Raw genomic sequence first — 21,463 nt, forward strand, 5'->3', positions numbered from 1 at the left:
GTGGTATCCCCCTGAAATATAACATGCCATTGGTTCATTTAAATTGAAAAACTCTTTGAATCCAGCATTGTTTTGTGTATCGGGTTCATAAACCATGTACCATGTAATCGGTACATCAAAAATGTCTTCCCAGCTATGATGCAATCTATATGGCACAGCTGTCCATTTTTTGGAAGTTAAATGAAACTGGTATACTTTTTTATTTATCACAAATTTCTTTAGCTAATTTTGATCTTCAATGCAGGGCCTACAGACAAGACCCTTACTTGTATCCTACCTTTTTCCCTCCTAGAGACAGACCACTGCCCTACCTTTTTCCTCAAGGGGACCAACCCCAGTCTACTATCTTGCTTTCTCTATCTTGCTCTAGCTTGCTTTCTGTGGATAGACCAGTCTCCTGTCTTGTTTCCTCCTTGGGGACAGACCCGAGTCTCTGGCCTTGTTTCCTTCTGGGAACAGATCAGTCTCCTACCCGGTTTCCTCTTAGGGACCGACCCCAGACTCCCACCTTGTTTACAGACCAGTCTCTTACCTTGTTTCCTCCTGGGGACAGACCAGAATATCTGGCCTTGTTTCCTACTGAGGACAGACCAGTTTCCTACCCGGTTTCCTCCTAGGGACCGACCTCAGACTCTACCTTGTTTACAGACCAGCCTCCTACCTGGGTTCCTCCTGGGGACAGACCAGTCTCCTACCTTGTTACCGCGTGGGGACAGGCCAGAGTCTCCTCCAATGCGTCCCACAAGGTTGAGTTCACTCTCTCCGTGGCGGGTCAGGTAGATGAACCGCGGCGCTACATGTATGTTCATCAGGTAATAAACAATACGACTCTGGATGTGGTCCTGCACACGGTTCACCAGATACCTGCTGCCAACATTAAAGATCTTTATATATGACAGACTCCTAGAAGAGGGGAGAGAGAATGGGAGGGGGAGGAGGGAGAAAAATAAATGGGGCAGGGGGGGAACAGGGAGAGAGATGTTAAATTCCTTTACCCAATCCACTAGATTCCTGCTGCCTATGTTGAAGATCTTAACATACGACAAACTCTTAGTGGGGAGGAGAGAGAGGAGAGAAAGAGGAGTGGGAGAGAAGTGTCAGAGTCCTGTGTGTGTATGTGTGTGTGTTACCTGTCCTTCTCATCGTTCAGGGATATGTATGTAACTTTGTAACACTCAATCCTCTTGAGGAAGTCAGCGACCGCCTCCTCTTTATCACAACCCGCGTAGTCTGGACTGCTCAGCTTCACTTGCTTTACACACACACACACACACACACACACACACACACACACACACACACACACACACACACACACACACACACACACACACACACACACACACACACACACACACACACACACACACACACACACACACACACACACACACACACACACACACACACGAGAGATCAGTACAGACAGACACACACTCACAGGCGAGATTAGTACACTTAATAGAAACAGAAACATACTTTGATATTCTCAGCAATGATCTCTGGGTCGTCACACAACGACTCTATGAAGAAGACCTGTGGAAGGAGAGAGGGAGAAAAAAATTGATTGGAGAGATGGACAATGACACACATTTCCACACAGATTAAGCTATTGATTTTACACACAGCTACAGACGTGATTTTGAGCTGCTCTTTGAAAAAGCATTTCACTGTTCCTGGTGCAAAAATACTGTTTTATCCCGGAGCTCGAGTGAATTACACTACTAAGCTGCTCACGAATGTTCCATGCCAGGCCATGGAAATCGATTCTAATTGTAGTCCATGTGGGTTTTAAAACACTATGAAGCGCAGCTCAGAACAGTTGAATCTGGATTTTAAAGAGCTGATTCTCTGCTAGACACTAATAAAAGGCCCATGATATCTGGCCCTGTTTCCTCTCTGAATCGTGGCACTGGACGCAGGATTTCTCTTCACAGCTGGCTACTTGAATATTGCAGCTTTTGTTGACAATTTCAATACCTTTTGGAAACAAAACACAGAACGACAAATCTGTCGTTCTGCCCCTGAACAGTGGGTTAACAGGCAGTTAACCCACTGTTCCCAGGCCGTCATTGAAAATAAGAATGTGTTCTTAACTGACTTGCCTGGTTAAATAAAGGTTAAATAAAAAAAAAAAAATTTTTTTAAGGAGGATGGGATCCACCCAATTAATTTGGGTTCCTGGAGCCTTTCACATGTGGCAGCTCTGAAAAGTGACTGTAAGCTCCAAGATATGCTAAGTTAATCAGTAGCTACAAGAGGACCTCTGTAATTAGCCCCTACAATACTATCAACAGGCTTGTAATCTAGCTATCGTACTGCATGTGCTCATAAGCATAGAGGTGTTGTACAGTACATTCGGAAAGTATTCAGACCCCTTGACTTTTTCCATATTTTGTTACGTTACAGCCTAATTCTAAAATGTATTAAATTGATTTTCCCCCTCATTAATCTACACACAATACCCATAATGACAAAGCAAAAACAGGTTTCTAGACATTTTTGAAAATACCTTAAAAATAAAACCTGAAATATTACATTTACATAACTATTGAAACCCTTTACTCAGTACTTTGTTGAAACACCTTTGGCAGCGATTACAGCCTTGAGTCTTCTTGGGTATAACGCTACAAGCTTGGCACACCTGTATTTGGGGAATTTCTCCCATTCTTCTCTGTAGATTATTATTTTATCGTTATTTCTTACTTTTGTGACACCTCTGCTTCTAATGCTTTTGTGTGCAGGGCGCTGTCCTCAGATAATCGCATGGTGTGCTTTCTCCATAAAAGCCTTTTTGAAATTTGACAACGCGGCTGAATTAACAAGAAGCTAAGCTTTTAAATGATGTGTGACAGTTGTATTTTCATGAATGTTTAATATTACGATTTCTGTCATTTGAATTTCGCGCTCCGCAATTTCCCCGGATGTTGGCCAGTTGGGACGGTAGCATCCCAGTGATCCATAAAAAGTTAAAGACCTGGAGAATAAACACTCCTCCTCACAGCTGCTCATGTACCTTAATAAAGTTGATGATGTGGTTGTTACTGACAAGAAGCACATGGCTGAGCTCTTTAATCACCACTTCAAACCTCTTAAGCTTAGGGGGGCGCTATTTCATTTTTGGATAAAAAGACGTTCCCGTTTTAAGCAATATTTTGTCACAAAAAGATGCTCGACTATGCATGGAATTGATAGCTTTGGAAAGAAGACACTCTGACGTTTCCAGAACTGCAAAGATTTTCACTGTGAGTGCCCCAGAACTCATGCTACAGGCGAAACCAAGATGTTTCTGCAACCAGGAAATGAACAGGATTTCTGAGGCTCCGATTTGCATCATCTCCTTATATGGCTGTGAATGCGACAGGAATGAGCCTACCCTTTCTATCGTTTCCCCAAGGGGTCTGGAGCATTGTGATGTATTTGCAGGCATATCATTGGAAGATTGACCATAAGAGACTACATTTTCCAAGTGTCCGCACGGTGTCCTGCGTGGAAATTGGTGCGCAAAACTCAGCTGCTGGTATTTTTCCATGGGATTCTGAGAAAAACCATGCTTCCACGAACGGCATATGAAGAGATATGTGAAAAAACACCTTGAGAATTGATTCAAACAACGTTTGCCATGTTTCGGTCGATATTATGGAGTTAATTCGGAAAAAAGTTCGACGTTTTGGTGACTGAATTTTCGGTTCGTTTCGGTAGCCAAATGTGTAGTAACAAAACGGAGCGATTTGTCCTACACAAAGAATCTTTCAGGAAAAACTGGACATCTGCTATGTCACTGAGAGTCTCCTCATTGAAACATCTGAAGTTCTTCAAAGGTAAATAATTTTATTTGATTCCTTTGCTGGTTTTTGTGAAAATGTTATGTGCTAAATGCTACGCTAAATGCTAAGCTAGCCATCAACACTCTTACACAAATGATTGATTTTCTATGGTTCAAAAGCATATTTTGAAAATCTGAGATGACAGTGTTGTTAAGAAAAGGCTAAGCTTGAGAGCAGGCATATTTATTTCATTTCATTTGCGTTAACGTTGCGTTATGGTAATGAGCCTGACGCTGCCGGATCCGGTATCGGTAGTTCAGAGAGGTTAAGTCAGGATTCCTATTTGACTCAGCCATGCCTGCTCGGCCATCCAATATTTCCTCATCTCCAACCCCTTCTAATGTGACTAGTCACGATTTTCCTCCCTCTTTTTCCCCTCCTCGACTACAAAGTTTCTCCCTGTAGGTGGTCACTGAGTCCGAGGTACTAGAGGAGCTCCTTAAACTTGACCCTAAAAGAACTTCTGGGTCAGATGGTTTAGCCCCTTTCTTCTTTAAGGTTGCTGTCCCTATATCATCGCCAAACCTATCTCTGACCTTTTCAACCTGTCTCGCCTCTCTGGGGAGGTTCCCATTGCTTGGAAGGCAGCCACGGCTCATCCATTATTTAACTTCTCTAGGATAGGGGGCAGCATTTGGAATTTTGGATGAAAAGCATGCCCAAATTCAACTGCCTGCTACTCATCCCCAGAAGATAAGATATGCATATTATTAGTATATTTGGATAGATGACACAATGAATGTTCTAAAAAAAGTTTCCACTGTCATGGAAAATCCCACAAGTGGGCATAAGCAATCATATTGCAATTGTACAAAACATCACGAATCACGACGTGACCTTATCTCCAAAACGGAAAATATTTCGAAGCTGAAACTTGGTGAGCGTAGGTTTGGCATAATGGGCAGTTGGCCCCGAACAAGATGGCGTCTAGGCCTCAACGGTTTTTGAGTTATGGCCATTTCTCTGGGATTAAAGGTCCAAAATGAAAAGAGAGAAATAATTGTTCCGCTTCACGTCAAAAGTCAAGGAGCCTCCGGTGTCAATAAAAAAAGAACCAGCCATATCATCATTTAAGAGAAATCGTACAATGACAAATTGGTGATGTTCAAAGATAGGTGTTTTTTTTAAACAGTTACAAATCCAGTTGCAGGGTGTTCATACAAATCTTTTTAAAGTGTGCTGCGGAGCTCTGTGAGATTTCTGTGATTTTCTATGATTTTCTGAAACAACACACACTCACTAAACCCTCTGTAAATAACTCAGTTCTTAACGTAAAGACTTAAAACTCAGGATTCTGTAAAGGCAAACCCCAATCAGGATATGAGTTTATTTATAGCTTCCTGTGCCAACCGGAAGTGCCATAATTGGTGTCTCAGGGGCTGTTTTTAGGGGTTAAAAAAGTCAGATCTTTCCAAAACTTCATATGTGATTAGGCAACCCCCATGAACTGTAAATCAGTCATTTTTCCCATAAAATTTCAAAGGAAAACTAAATCACACATACAACTTGGAAGGAGGGACGTATTCGGGTGCGTAGAGACATACACCGCCTGCATTAGTTAACCTTGTTGGAACTTTTAAAGAACCGTCAGACCTAGAGTTCTGAAACTTTAGAAACCTGTTCTAGACCTCAGGTCGATAGTGCGTGGTGAGTTACGTGGCTCTAGAAGGTTTTCGGACCGAGAAACAGCCTCGTACATTTGCAATGACTTCAATTCATTTTTGCATCACGAAAATGACGACATTTAGAAATGTGCCAGAGTCGCAAGACTAGGTGCATTGCAACCGTCTCAGCCCATATAGACGGACCCCAACGTTTCTGTCTGATAGCTCATTCAAGGACCCCGTAGCAAGTCATGGAAAAAAGTGGATTTTCCGCACCAATTAGGGTCTTGCTCGGACACCAAATGACCTATCAAGCCGAAACTTGGGATTCGGGGTCGCCTCAGCTAGGCCTACACATAATATCAGAACTGGACCTGCAGCTAGAACGTAACTACGTGTTTAACGTTTTTTTTTATGGTTTGAACCGAAGGTGTTGTGAATTTTGGGCCAGCTCTGAAGTATGTGATAGTTGGCTACTAAATGAGTTGGAAAAAGTGGGTTTGGTGTCAATTTGTATCAGTTTGGTGTCAGAATGATATCTAATTGACTGATGGACGGTGACTTGCTGGTGATTCTTGTCCATTTCCAATATGTTTAAACAGTGAGGTACCATCACCAAAGTGACATTCTGAAATCAACCCTAACAAGCGATTGAGATGAACCAGAATCACTGCCCAACAATCCCAAGTTCATCGGGCCAGTCAATTTCACATTCCTGCAGGATTTTTTATAGCATGCCAAATTTGTGATGGTACATGCCCATTGAACCATATTGCAAATGCACAGTGACTTTGCAAAAGTGAGAAAACATAAACAAATGGACATAATGAAATCAACACAACAAGCGATGGACAAGACCCACTATCAATGCCCGGCCATCCTGTGTTCATCAGGCCAGTCAATGTTGCATTTCTGCAGGATTTTTGAGCATGACAAATTTGTGATGGTAAATGCCCATTGAACCATATTGCAAATGCACGTGCATTTGCAACATGATTCAATAGTGAAAAAAACATCACCAAATGGACATGATGAAATCAACACAACGAGTGATGGAAGGGAACAACTATCACTGCCCGGCCATCCTGTGTTCATAAGGTAAGTCAATTTTGCAATTCTGCAAGATTTTTGAGCATGACAAATTTGTGATGGTAAATACCCATTGAAACATATTGCAAATGCACGTGCATTTGCAATATGATTCTATAGTGAAAAAAACATCACCAAATGGATATGATGAAATCAACTAATCAATCCAGCATTTCTGCAGGATTTTTGAGCATGTCAAATTTCTTATGGCATTTGGCCCCCCAAAAAAAGTGACTTTTGACTTCCTATGAAATCTTATTGCAAATCGACAAAACATGTGCCTTATGCACAAGTAAAAAAATAAACACTAATAATTATGATAATAAAATACGACTGAAGTAAGTTGATACAGTTCTTATACGTGTGTAATTGACACAAAATTCGAAAGAATTTCGAAAAACTGTGAGTGCCACAGTCGTTCCATTTGGCTGCAGCTGAAAATGTATGATCCGGTCGGAACGTTATTGGATATACATGAAAATAACATCCTGAAGATTGATTCTCTACTTAGTTTGACCAGTTTATTCGACCTGGAATATATATTTTTGAAGTTTTTGTGCGAGTTGTCCTGGACCAGCGTCAGTTTTTGGGCACGTGAGCTGAAAGTGGTAGCAAATGCAGCTAATTGGACACTAGTATTGGACATTATGGAACAAAACAACGATTTATTGTGGAACTAGGACTCCTTGCACTGCATTCTGATGAAAGATCATCAAAGGTAAGGGAATATTTATGATGTAATTTCTTATTTCTGTTGACTCCAACATGGCGGAGAAATACTTTTACGTCTGAGCGCTGTCTCAGATGATTGCATGGTAGGCTTTTTTCCGTACCTTTTAAAAACACAGCGGTTGCATTAAGAACCAGTGTATCTTTAATTATATGTAGAACATGTATCTTTAGTCAAAGTTTATGATGAGTATTTCTGTTATCTGGCGTAGCTTTCTATAATTCCTCCGGATATTTTGGAGGCATTTCTGAACATGGCGTCCATGTAAACTGAGATTTGTGGATATAAATATGCATATTATCGAACAAAACATAAATGTATTGTGTAACATGTCATATGAGTGTCATCTGATGAAGATTTTCAAAAGGTTAGTGATTCATTTTATCTCTAATCCTGCTTTTGTGACTCTATCTTTGGCTGGAAAAAATGGCTGCGTTTTTCCTTTGAATTGGTGGTGGTCTAACATAAATATATGTTGTGTCTTTGGCTGGAAAAAATGGCTGCGTTTTTCCTTTGAATTGGTGATGGTCTAACATAAATATATGTTGTGCTGTAAAAAATTAAAAAAATTGGAACATGATGGGTAGATGAACAAGATGTTTATCTTTCATTTGAGGTATTGGACTTGTTAACTTCTTGGATATAGGGGGCGCTATTTAAATTTTGGGATGAAAAACGTTCCCGTTTTAAACAATATATTCTGTCACGAAAAGATGCTCGACTATGCATATAATTGACAGCTTTGGAAAGAAAACACTGACATTTCCAAAACTGCAAAGAAGATATTGTCTGTGAGTGCCACAGAACTGATGTTACAGGCGAAACCCAGATAAAAATCCAATCAGGAAGTGCCGCATTTTTTCAAACCGCTTCATGCCAATGACTCCTTATATGGCTGTGAATGGGCCACGAATGAGCTTAGGCTTTCTGTCGCTTCCCCAAGGTGTCGACAGCATTGTGATGTATTTGTAGGCATATCATTGGAAGATTGACCATAAGAGACTACATCTACCAGGTTGGTGTCCTCCGTTGCAATTATTGCGTAATCTCCAGCTGCAGTATTTTTCAGTTTGCTTCTGATGAGAAACCAACTGCCATGACGGATATGTTATTGAATAGATATGTTGTGCACTTGAGTGAGGACCCAAAAGCGGTTTAACAAAAACAGAGTCCTTTAATGTAAACACAGGGAAGACATAGATCCTCTTCAGATGTAGATAATGAAAAAATAGACAACCCGCAGAGAGGGCGACAAATGAAACAAAAAGTCCTTCTGATAATTACAAAAGAGCCCCCTTCTTAGCAGCAGAGGAGAACAGCTGGGTTAGCGACGACAGGCTGCAGGTCTCTCTGGGTAGGCGCGGGTCGTTGAGGAACAGTGGTACCTGATCTCACGTAGCATCAGATGAACTGGACACAGTACAAACGAAAAGACAGTTAGCTGAGTACAGGATGTACTTGCCAGGCAGATTCCGACAGGACGGGACGGGACAAGGGTGAAGCAAACGAGACGGTAGTTTGTTTCTGGCATGAGAAACTCAAACGAGAATCTGACAAAGAAAGAAGCAGGAACAGAGAGAGAAATAGAGACCTAATCAGAGGGAAAAAGGGAACAGGTGGGAAAAGGGTGAACGAGGTAGTTAGAGGAGATGAGGAACAGCTGGAGGAGGAGAGAAAGAGAAGGTAGCCTAATACGACCAGCAGAGGGAGACAGAGTGAAGAGAAAGAACAGGAACAAGACATAATATGACAAGACATGACAAGATATGTGAAAAACACCTTGAGGATTGATTCTAAACAACGTTTGCCATGTTTCTGTCAATATTATGGAGCTAATTTGGAAAAAAGTTTGGCGTTGTAGTGACTGCATTTTCCGGTCTTTTTCTTAGCCATACGTGATGAACAAAACAGAGCTATTTCGCCTACAAAAATATTATTTTTGGAAAAAAGGAACATTTGCTATCTAACTGGGAGTCTCCTGAGTGAAAGCATCTGAAGTTCTTCAAAGGTAAATTATTTAATTTGGTTGCTTTTCTTATTTTTGTGAAAATGTTGCCTGCTGCCAGCACAGCCTAGCATAGCATTATGCCATGCTAAACTTACACAAATGCTTGTCTAGCGTTGGCTGTAACGCATATTTTGAAAATCTGAGATGACAGGTGTTGTTAACAAAAGGTTAAGCTTGTGTTTGAATATATTTATTTCATTTCATTTGCGATTTTCGTGAATAGGAAACGTTGCGTTATGGTAATGCGCTTGAGGCTATGATTACGCTCCCAGATACGGGATTGCTCGTCGCTAGAGGTTAATGTGTGAAAGTTAAATATTTCTAAAGAATATTTTTTAATTCCCTGCACCACCTTTTCAGCTGAATGGGGGGGTTGGTGTTCCCCTTGGGGATCGCCTTGCCATAACAGGTTTTTAAGGTGCCCCAAAGCTTTTTACTATCATTCTTTATATAATTTATCTTTGTTTCATAGTGTACTTTCTTCTTCTTTTGTCTTTAGTTTACTCACATGATTTCTTAAAACCTCTTGAGGATATTGAGATGCTAGTGTCTCAAGTGGCCAATTGCCTGGGGAAATGCAGCAACTCCAACTTTCATTAAATCACACATGCAAGATACTAAATTAAAGCTACACTCGTTGTGAATCCAGCCAACATGTCAGATTTAAAAAATGCTTTTTCGGCGAAAGCATGAGAAGCTATTATCTGCTAGTATGCACCCATCTGAACCAGTAGTAAACAAAATAACTAGCGTAGCAGGCGCTACACAAAACGCTGAAATAAAATATAAAACATGCATTACCTTTGACGAGCTTCTTTGTTGGCACTCCAATATGTCCCATAAACATCACAATTGTTCCTTTTTTTCCGATTAATTCCGTCCATGTATACCCAAAATGTCCGTTTATAAAGCACGTTTGTTCCGGAAAAAAACAGCTTGCCAAAACAGAACGTCACTACAAAACATTTCAAAAGTTGCCTATAAACTTTGCCAAAATATTTCAAACTACTTTTATAATACAACTTTTGGTATTTTTAAACGTTAATAAAAGATTAAATTGTAGACGGGGCAATCTGTATCTGTAAACAAACCATGCACCTTTTTCATCTTGCGTAACTCTCAACAGTGTAACGTTGTTCCAGGATATGCTTCTTCTTCGTTGCACCAATGATTAACTTCAACCAAATTCCAAAGACTGGTGACATCCTGTGGAAGTCGTAGGAACTGTAAAATGGGTCCTATCAAATATCCCTTGGCAAAGACACCTTAGGGAACAGTCAGAGGCAAAAAACAACAACAAATCTGAACAGTTATTCCTCGGGGTTTTGCCTGCTACATAAGTTTTGTTATAGTCACAGACATGGTTGAAACAGTTTTAGAAACTTCAGAGTGTTTTCTATCCACATCTACTAATCATATGCATATAATATATTCCTGGAATGAGTAGCAGGAAGTTGAAATTGTGCACGCTATTTATCCAAAAGTGAAAATGCTACCCCCTATCCCTAAGAAGTTTTAATGTGCAGTACTTTGCCAATCAGTTGGGCTGCCAGACTTAATTGCCATACCTTTTGCCTGATCCCTCTCAAACACACAAGTTTTCAATTCCTCATCAATCTAAGGGTATTTAACAGTTTTTACAGTCATTTTCTTAAAACTTCTTAAGGTATAGGGGGCATCATTTTCACTTTTGGATAAATAGCATGTCCAATTTCAACTTCCTGCTACTCATGCCAAGAATATAAGATATGCATAGCAGTAGTAGATTTGGATAGAAAACACTCTGAAGTTTCTAAAACCGTTTGAATCATGTCTGTGATTATAACAGAACTTATGTAGCAGGCAAAACCCAGAGGACTAACCGTTCAGATTTTTTTTGAGGTCTCTGTCTGTTCAGTGAGTTCTCATTGGGAAACAATATTTCTTAGGCACTTGTTTTCAGTTCCCGCTTCCACTGGATGTCACCAGTCTTTGGAATTTGGTTGAACTTATTCCTTTGTGTAATGAAGAAGTACGGCCATCTAGGAAATGGGTAACACTGTTGAGAGTTGCGCAAGACTTGAAAAGTAGCTTCCTCTATTGAAAACAGACAGACCCGTCTTCAATTTGATCGATTATTAACGTTTCAAAATACCTAAAGTTGTATTACAAAAGTAGTTTGAAATGTTTTGGCAAAGTTTAAAGGCAACTTTTGAGATATTATGTAGTGACGTTGCGAAATTTGGAAGCTGTTTCTGCGCACCAAAGAAATGTGTAAGGTCCTGGGTGTCGTGAATGTGGAGTCAGGCGCAGGGAAACAGAGAGTTCAGTATAGTGCTCTTTTAATGCACACACGGTGAAAACACGGCTACCCACTAAACACTGGGTACTTAAAACAAAATGCCCCAGATATGGGGAACGAAAATATAACAGGACTATACACTAACATACAACAGCACGTTCGTCTCTAACCAACACCAGGGTTACAATAGTCAATCCCGCACAAAGAAACGGGTGGGCCGGCTGACTAATAAAGCCCAACTATTTACAAACTTAAAACAGGTGCTATCAATAAACATCTAAGGAGGGGGAGGAAAGAAATCAGTGGCAGCTAGAAGACCGGGGACGACGACCGCCGAGCGCCACCCGAATGGGAAGTGGAGCCACCTTCGGTCGGAATCGTGACAAAATGGACATTTTGGATATATATGGACAGAATTAATCGAACAAAAGGACCAATTGTGATGTTTATGGGACATATTGGAGTGCCAACAAAAGAAGCTCGTCAAAGGTAAGGCATGTTTTATATTTTATTTCTGCGTTTTGTGTTGCGCCTGCAGGGTTGAAATATGCTACTCTCTTTGTTTACTGTTGTGCTATCATCAGATAATAGCCTCTTATGCTTTCGCCGAAAAGCCTTTTAAAAATCTGACATGTTGGCTGGATTCACAACGAGTGTAGCTTTAATTTAGTATCTTACATATGTGATTTAATGAAAGTTAGATTTTTATTTCATTTTATTTGAATTTGCCTCGCTGCATTTTCCCTAGCTTTTGGCCAAGTGGGACACAAGCGTCCCCTATACCATAAGAAGTTAATGGGTGCGTGCTTATTTTGTATTTTTTTTATTTCACCTTTATTTAACCAGGTAGGCTAGTTGAGAACAAGTTCTCATTTGCAACTGCGACCTGGCCAAGATAAAGCATAGCAGTGTGAACAGACAACACAGAGTTACACATGGAGTAAACAATTAACAAGTCAATAACACAGTAGAAAAAAAGGGGAGTCTATATACATTGTGTGCAAAAGGCATGAGGAGGTAGGCGAATAATTACAATTTTGCAGATTAACACTGGAGTGATAAATGATCAGATGGTCATGTACAGGTAGAGATATTGGTGTGCAAAAGAGCAGAAAAGTAAATAAATAAAAACAGCTTATTAGTAAGTAGTTGCATAAATGCGTCAAGTGCAGCGTCTGGTTGCTCTTCATTACACACCACAGACCAGCAAATATTCTTTACATCATCAACATATGAATCACAACAAAACTTCTTGTTTGACTTCTTATACACTATACTAGGCCCAGCCTTTGGAACTTTGGTTTTCCTAGATATGGCTATTATTTTGTGATCACAACTTCCTATGGATTTGGATACTGCTTTCAGGCAAATATCTGCAGTGTTAGTAAAGATGTGATCAATACATTGATCAATACGTTGATGATTTAATTCCTGTGCTGTTTGTAACTACCCTGGTAGGTTGACTGACAACCTGATCCAGGATGCAGGAACTGCTTATAGTTTGTAGTTTTTTTCCTGAGTGGGCAGCACAGTATTTAACATTAGATCGTCTCTAAGCTTTACAGGAATGTGGTTCTGAATATAGATAGCAACACCGCATTTCTGTCTTTTCGGTACATGTTATAACCATGTATTTCTACAACTGTCATCAAAGGTATTATCTAGGTGAGTTTCAGAGATAGTCAGAATATGAATATCATCTGTTACAAGCAAGTTATTGACTTCATTGGACCTTGTTTCTTAGGCTAGATATGTTAATATGGGCTATTTTGTAGCACTTTTCTGGGATATCTGATAGTTTTTAAGGCTTTACTGTGAAGCTTATGAGAGGTCGACTTACTCATGTTATTTACTGAGAGTGCAGGGTGAGCTGGTGAGTAGGTCTTCCTACTATTGCACACCGCCTCAGTGCTGTCATGACGTTGTGTCACGCCTTGGTCATAGTATTTTGTGTTTTCGTTATATATTTGGTCAGGCCAGGGTGTGACATGGGTTTATTTTGTTGTGTTTCGTATTGGGGTTTTGTAGGCATTGGGATTGCGGCTGAGTAGGGGTGTAGCATAGGTTTGGCTGCCTGAGGCGGTTCTCAATCAGAGTCAGGTGATTCTCGTTGTCTCTGATTGGGAACCATATTTAGGTAGCCGGGGTTTCACTGTGTATTTTGTGGCTGATTGTTCCTGTCTTTGTGTTTGCACCAGATAGGGCTGTTTCGGTTTTCACATTACGTTTATTGTTTTTGTAAGTTCGTGTTTCTTTATTATTTAATAAACACGGATTGCAATAGCCACGCCGATCCTTGCTACACCTCCTCGTCCGAGGAGGAGATAGAAGAAAGCTGTTACACGTTGGCCTGGGGGATAGGTTTATGACAGTCATAAATACCTCTTCCCCCCTTTTTCCTCTCTCTACCCTACTGAGGTTACATTTGCAAAACCCTTGGTTAACTTCATATGGCTGCAGGGGCAGTAATTGAGTAGCTTGGATGAAAAGATGCCCATTGTAAACGGCCAGCTCTACAGTCTCAGTTGCTAATTATATGCATATTATTATTAGTATTGGATAGGAAACACTCTAAAGTTTCCAAAACTGTCAAAATATGGTCTATGAGTATAACAGAACTGATATTGCAGGCGAAACCCTGAGGAAAATCAAAACAGGAAGTGGCTTCTATTTTGAAAACTCCATGTTCCATAGCCTCCCTTTGCTGGATTTAAAGGGATATGAACCAGATTCCTTTTCCTATCGCTTCCTCAAGGTGTCAACAGTCTTCAGACATAGTTTTAGGCTTTTATTTAGAAAAATGAGCCAGAACGAAAACATCACATCAAGTGGTCACATGAGTTTTGCTTGCGCAACAGAATTTGGACAGCCATTGTTTTCACCTCTCCTACTGTGAAAGACATTTGCAGTAGATATATTATCAATTGTATATTTTAAAAACAACCTGAGGATTGATTATAAAAAACATTTGACATGTTTCACAAACGCTTGGATTGCTTTCGCTGTAAAGCATCATTTCAAAATCTGACACGACAGGTGGATTAACAAAAGGCTAAACTGTGTTTTCCTATATTGCACTTGTTATTTCATTAATATAAATATTTATAGTAATATATAGTAATATATTTATTGTATGTAGCGCCATGCTATTCAGCGGTTGTTGATGACACTTATCACGATAGGGGGATTGCAACCATAACAAGTTAACAGAAATTCTGGGAACATCAGTTGGTGGGGGGTATTGAACTATATTCTGGTAACCAGAACAATTGAACATATGCGGTGGTACTTAATGAATATGATGTCAGTTCGGTTATCATCTGAGACATTCTCATCAATGATAAGATGACATAAACTCTACAGTGGAAAGTCTACACATCAGAGTTATCAGATTCACATGGAAATGTTTCTCAATTTAAATGTTTGAATATGAAATTATTCATGATGTGATGAATTGTGATTTTAGCTTCTAAAATATGAACCCAGAACCCCCTGTTGGTCACATGTTTGTCTTGATTTTTTTTCTTGATTTTTTTCCCCTCTTCCCAGCATAAGGCGTTAGTCGATTCAGGTGCAGCTTTAGGGTCAGGGTTGGTCAGGGAGGCCACAGTTCCACTGGACATGGTGACGCAGGGGAATCATAGGGAGCATATAAGTATCTTTATTAACGATTCGCCTGCGTTTCCACTGGTGCTGGGGATTCCCTGGCTGGCTCGGCACAATCCTAAGATTTCGTGGAGACAGGGTGTTCTCCAGGGGTGGTCAGAGGAGTGTTCTGGAAGGTGTCTGGGAGTTTCCATCGGTGCCACGTCGGTGGAAAGTCCAGACCAGGGTTCCACGGTGCGCATCACCCCCGAATATGCCGATTTGGCAATCGCTTTCAGTAAAAAAGAAAGCGACTAAATTACCACCTCATCGACCGGGAGGGGATTGTGCAATAGATCTCCAGGTAAACGCTGCGCTTCCCAAGAGTCACGTGTAACCATTGTCTCAGGAGGAGACGTTGGCTATGGAGACATATGTTACGGAGTCTCTGGGACAGGGGTACATTCGGCCCTCAATCTCACCCGTCTCCGAGTTTCTTTTTTGTGAAGAAAAAGGAGGGAGGTTTGCGTCTGTGCATTGATTATAGAGGTCTAAATCCATCACAGTGGGGTTTAGTTACCCACTACCTCTCATCGCTACAGCGGTGGAATCATTTCACGGAGCACAGTTCTTCACAAAACTGGATCTCAGGAGCGCGTATAGTCTGGTGCGTATTCGGGATGGAGACGAGTGGAAAACCGCATTTAGTACCACATCGGGCCACTATGAGTACCTCGTCATGCCGTATGGGTTAAAGAATGCCCCAGCCGTCTTTCAATCCTTTGTAGACGAGATTCTCAGGGACCTGCAGGGCGTGGTTGTTTATATCGATGACATTCTGATCTTTTCCGCCACCCGCCCGGCGCATGTGTCTCTGGTAAGCAAGGTGCTTGGTAGACTGCTGGAGCATGACCTATACGTCAAGGCTAAGAAGTGTGTGTTCTCCAAACGAGACGTCTCCTTCCTGGGTTATCGCATTTCCACCTTGGGGGTGGTGATGGAGTGTGACCGCATTAAGGCTGTGCGTAATTGGCCCGACTCCGACCACGGTAAAGGAGGTGCAGCGGTTTTTGGTTTTTGCCAATTACGGAGGTTTATCCGGGGTTTTGGCCAGGTAGCGGCTCCCATTACCTCACTGCCGAAGGGGGGCCCGGTGCGTTTGCGGTGGTCAGCAGAGGCGGACAGAGCCTTCAGTAGGTTGAAGGCACAGTTCACGGATGCACCCGTTGGTGCACCCGCACCCGTTGGCGCATCCGGTTTACTCTGTCATATAGACCGGGCTCCCAGAACGTAAAGGCTGACGCACTGTCCCCCCTTAATGACACGGAGGATCGGTCCACCGAGCCTACTCCCATCCTTCCCTCCTCGAGGCTGATGGCACCAGTGGTATGGGAGGTGAACTTGGACATTGAGCGGGCGTTACGGGCTGAGCCCGTGCCTCCTCAGTGGGTGGGTGGAAGTACGTTCCGCTTGGTGTCCGGAACCAACTGATTCAGTGGGCTCACACCCTACCGTAGATTTTCTGACCGATCTCCCCCCGTCTCAGGGGAACACTACGGTTTTGGGTATTGTGGATCGGTTCTCTAAGTCCTGCCATCTCCTCCCGTTGCCCGGTCTCCCTACAGCCCTACAGACTGAGGAGGCATTATTCACCCACGTCTTCTGGCACTACGGGGTGCCGGAGGACATCGTCTCTGATCGGGGTCCCCAGTTCACGTCCCGGGTATGGAGGGTGTTCATGGAGCGTCTGGGGGTCTCGGTCAGCCTGACCTTCGGTTATCACCCCGAGAGTAATGGGCAGGTGGAGAGAGTGAACCAGGAAACCAGGTAGGTTTCTGCGGTCGTATTGTCAGGACCGGCCAGGGGATTGGGCGAGATACATCCCTTGGGCTGAAACGGCCCAGAACTCACTACGCCACTCCTCTACCAACATGTCACCATTTCAGTGCGTGTTGGGGTACCAGCCGGTCCTGGCACCGTGGCATCTGAGTCAGTCCGAGGCTCCTGCGGTAGAGGAGTGGGTGCAGCGCTCCAAGGAGACCTGGAGGGCCGTCCAGGAATCCCTCCAACAAGCCAGTGGACTGCAGAAGAGGAGTGCTGACCGCCACCGCAGTCAGGCCCCCATGTTTGCACCGGGGGACAGGGTCTGGCTCTCGACCCGAAACCTACCCCTCCACGTGTCCTGCCGGAAACTGGGGTTGCAGTGTGCAGGGCCCTTCAAAGTCCTGAGGAGAATAAGCGAGGTGTGTTATCGATTACAACTCCCTTCCTATTATCGTATAACCCCTCGTTTCATGTGTCTCTCCTCAGGCCGATGTGAGCTGATTCCTGCAGGATGGGGAGGTGCCGGAGGTCCCTCTTCCCCCTCTGGACATCGAGGGGTCCCCGGCATACACGATACGGTGGGGGACATTTTAGATCCGTCAATGTTGAGGGATTTCCATTGCCTCCATCCGGATCACCCTGCGCCTCGCCCTCCGGGTCGCCCTCGAGGCCAGTGTTCGACGCGCTGCGGGAGCCGCGCATCGGGGGGGGGTACTGTCACGACTCCTACCGAAGGTGGCTCCCCTTCCCGTTCGGGTGGTGCTCGTCATCACCGGCCTACTAGCTGCACCTGATCTTTTCCTCCCCCTCCTTGTCTGTTTATTAGTTACACCTGTTGTTAATTAAGCTTTTTAGCTGGGCTTTATTAGCCAGCCGCCCCGTCTGCTGGGTGTGCGGGATTGTTTTATGTGTACTCTTTGTACACTCATGTATTGTTCGTGTACGTGAGCTGTTTTTTGGGACTGTTTAGTTCCCTTGTGTTTTGGGGCATTTATTTTGAGTGGCGTCTGTTTTCACCTGGTCGGTGTATAAAGAAGTAGCCTACTTTGAACTCTCTGTCTCCTGCGTCTGAGTCCTTCCTCCACTACACCCCGGGCATTACAATAACAGTCATGAGAGTTTACCGTCCACCCTCTGCTAAGAAATGTGTGCTTATAGAGCTCACAGACTTAACAGCCTCCTTTTCAGCCTCTGAATCATTGAGGACTTTAACATTGCCTGTGGAAACCATGACTATGTTTAAAAAATGTGTGTGTTAATTTAAATCTTACCCAGTTAATTACTTAACCCATGCGTCCAAATCTGAAGGACCCTACAAAATCAGCCTTGATTGAACGTACAGTACCAGTCAAAAGTTTGAACACATCTACTCATTCAAGGGTTTTTCTTTATTTTATTCTATTTTCTACGTTGTAGAATAACTGTGAAGACATCAAAACTACGAAATAACACATGGAATCATATAGTAACCAAAGATTTTAGATTTGCACACTCTTGGCATTCTCTCAACCAGCTTCATGAGGTAGTCACCTGGAATGCATTTCAATTAACAGGTGTGCCTTGTTAAAAGTTAATTTGTGGAATTTCTTGCATTTTAAATACATTTGAGCCAATCAGTTGTGTTGTGACAAGGTAAGGGGGGGAAATACTGAAGTCCGTATTATGACAAGAACACCTCAAATAAGCAAAGAGAAACGATAGTCCATCATTACTTTAAAACATGGCCGGTCAATCTGGAAAATGTTATGAAATTTTAAAGTTTCTTCAAGTGCAGTCGCAAAAACCATCAAGCTCTATGATGAAACTGGCTCTCATGAGGACCGCCACAGGAAAGGAAGACCCAGAGTTACCGCTGCTGCAGAGGATAAGTTCATTTGAGTTACCAGCCCACATCTCAACATCAATCAGGCCTTCATGGTAAAATTGCTGCAAAGAAACCACTACTAAAGGACACCAATAATATGAAGAGACTTGCTTGGGCCAAGAAACCTGAGCAATGAACATTAGACCAGAGTTAAAAATAGGTCTAACCCTTGGTGTACACTGGAGCTAGCCAAAGTTATATGCAATAGAAATGCTGTTTGGGCCAGAACTGGATTTACAGACTCAAACCCTGATTAGCAATAGTTTAGGAGATTGAGAAATCTGTGTGTGAAACTAGTTAGAAAAGCAAAATCTGATTTATTTGATTACCTATCTGATTATGCAGGGAATTCGGCCAAATTCGGGAAAAATGTTAAATCTCTGAAGGGTTGTACCTATTCTTCTCTTCCTCATCAAATTAATCTTGTCTTTGGCACCATTACTGATGAAATGCATATAATTAATGCATTTGATCACAATTCTATTTCCGCGGGTTCTATATTTGTCTATATTTGTTTCTAAGCCAACTCACCTTAAGTGTAGTCTGGATATTAACCTTTTATAACTAGGGGGCAGAATTTTCATTTTTGGATGAAAAATGTTCCCGTTTTAAACGTGATATTTTGTCACGACAAGATGCTCTACTAAGCATATAAATGACAGCTTTGGATAGAAAACACTCTGACGTTACCAAAACTGCAAAGATATTGTCTGTGAGTGCAACAGAACTGATGTTACAGGCGAAACCCAGATACAAATCCAACCAGGAAGTGCCCCATTTTTTGAAAGCCCTGCATGCCAATGACTCCTTATATGGCTGTGAATGAGCTACGAATGAGCTTATGCTTTCTACATATTCCCCAAGGTGTCTAGAGCATTGTGACGTCTTTTTACGCATTTATGTTGAAGAATAGCCGTATGGGACCACATAAGCAAGTGGTCACATGACGGCTCCAGCAGAAAATCTTGCGTAAAGTACACAAGTAGCCATTTTTCCAATCGCTTCTTATGAGAAGCAATTGTCCCGACGGATATTTTATCACATAGATATGTGGAAAACACCTTGAGGATTGATTCTAAACCATGTTTGCCATGTTTCTGTCGATATTATGGAGCTAATTTGGAAAAAGGTTTGGCGTTGTAGTGACTGCATTTTCCGGTCGATTTCTCAGCCAAACGTGAAGAACAAATGGAGCTATTTCGCCTACAAAAATAATATTTTTGGAAAAAAGGAACATTTGCTATCTAACTGGGAGTCTCCTGAGTGAAAACATCCGAAGTTCTTCAAAGGTAAAGTATTTTATTTGATTGCTTTTTTATTTTTGTGAAAATGTTGCCTGCTGGTAGGAGAGCCTAGCCATAGCATTATGCCATGATAAACTTACACAAATGCTTGTTAGCTGTGAAGCATATTTTGAAAATCTGAGATGACAGTGTGATTAACAAAAGGCTAAGCGGTGTCTCAATATATTTCATTTGTGATTTTCATGAATAGGAAGATTTTGTAGGAAGATTTATGCTAATTAGTTTGAGGCTACCCGCATGCGGGTTTGAGAGTCATGGGAAGTTAATGGAGGTAATTTGCTGAAAGACGCTGAAACTGTTTGTCTGGATATTAATGGAGGTAATTTGTTGAAAATGAAAATGTTGTTCTGGTATTTTCTTTCAGGCAATTCCATGTTTGATTTTCTCTCCCCAATTGCGTGGTATCCAATTGGTAGTTACAGTCTTGTCCCATCGCTGCAACTCCCGTAAGGACTCGGGAGAGGTGAAGGTCGAGAGCCAAAACACGACCCAGCCAAGCTGCACTGCTCTTTACACAATTGCTGCCTCAGTAACTCACATTTTAAATTTGACATTGTCTTCAGGAATTATTCCCAAAGCATGGAAATATGCATATGTGTTGACACTCTTTGACAATTACCGACCAATTTCTAAGCTTCCTTGTCCAGCTAAGATTCTTGAGTCATCGTTAAATGTGCAGATTTGTTATTTTTTGACTGATAAATGTATTTTCATTGTGAACCAATCAGGATTTAGACCAGGGCATAGCACTATTACAGCCACCACATTAGTTGTGAATGACCTTGTCAATGCTTTGTATGCTAAAATTAGTTGTGCTGCTTTGTTTATAGACCTGTCTAAGGCCTTTGATACTGTTGATCATTATATTTTGTTGAAGAAACTGTCATTGATAGGCCTCTATCGCGTTCTTGGCTTCGTGACTATCTTAGAGACAGAACTATTGTGTTGAGTTAAACCTCTTGATTCTAGCCATCCCGGATCCGGGATCGTGAATACAGCCTCAAGCTCATTACCATAACGCAACGTTAACTATTCATGAAAATCGCAAATGAAATGAAATAAATATGCTAGCTCTCAAGCTTAGCCTTTTGTTAACAACACTGTCATCTCAGATTTTCAAAATATGCTTTTCAACCATAGCAAAACAAGCATTTGTGTAACAGTATTGATAGCTAGAGTAGCATTTAGCGTTAGCATCAGCAGGCAACATTTTCACAAAAACCAGAAAAGCATTCAAATAAAATCATTTACCTTTGAAGAACTTCAGATGTTGTCAATGAGGAGACTCTCAGTTAGATAGGAAATGTTCAGTTTTTCCAAAAAGATTATTTGTTTAGGAGAAATCGC

At 41.8% G+C, this 21,463-nt stretch overlaps 1 protein-coding gene across 1 annotated transcript in view; it reads right to left on the minus strand.

Annotated features, from left to right (window-relative positions):
• The window catches only part of LOC109896835 (6-phosphofructo-2-kinase/fructose-2,6-bisphosphatase), a 50,281-nt gene that overhangs the window by 8,757 nt on the left and 20,061 nt on the right, over positions 1–21,463 (minus strand). The window contains exons 6-8 of the mRNA XM_031832040.1: positions 1,480–1,536; positions 1,131–1,252; positions 696–903 (exon numbers count right to left, since the gene is read on the minus strand). Of these exons, the coding sequence (XP_031687900.1) occupies positions 696–903; positions 1,131–1,252; positions 1,480–1,536 (387 nt within the window). The remainder of the gene's footprint in view (positions 1–695; positions 904–1,130; positions 1,253–1,479; positions 1,537–21,463) is intronic.

Source organism: Oncorhynchus kisutch, linkage group LG9 (assembly GCF_002021735.2).
Source record: "Oncorhynchus kisutch isolate 150728-3 linkage group LG9, Okis_V2, whole genome shotgun sequence".
NCBI lineage: Eukaryota > Metazoa > Chordata > Actinopteri > Salmoniformes > Salmonidae > Oncorhynchus > Oncorhynchus kisutch.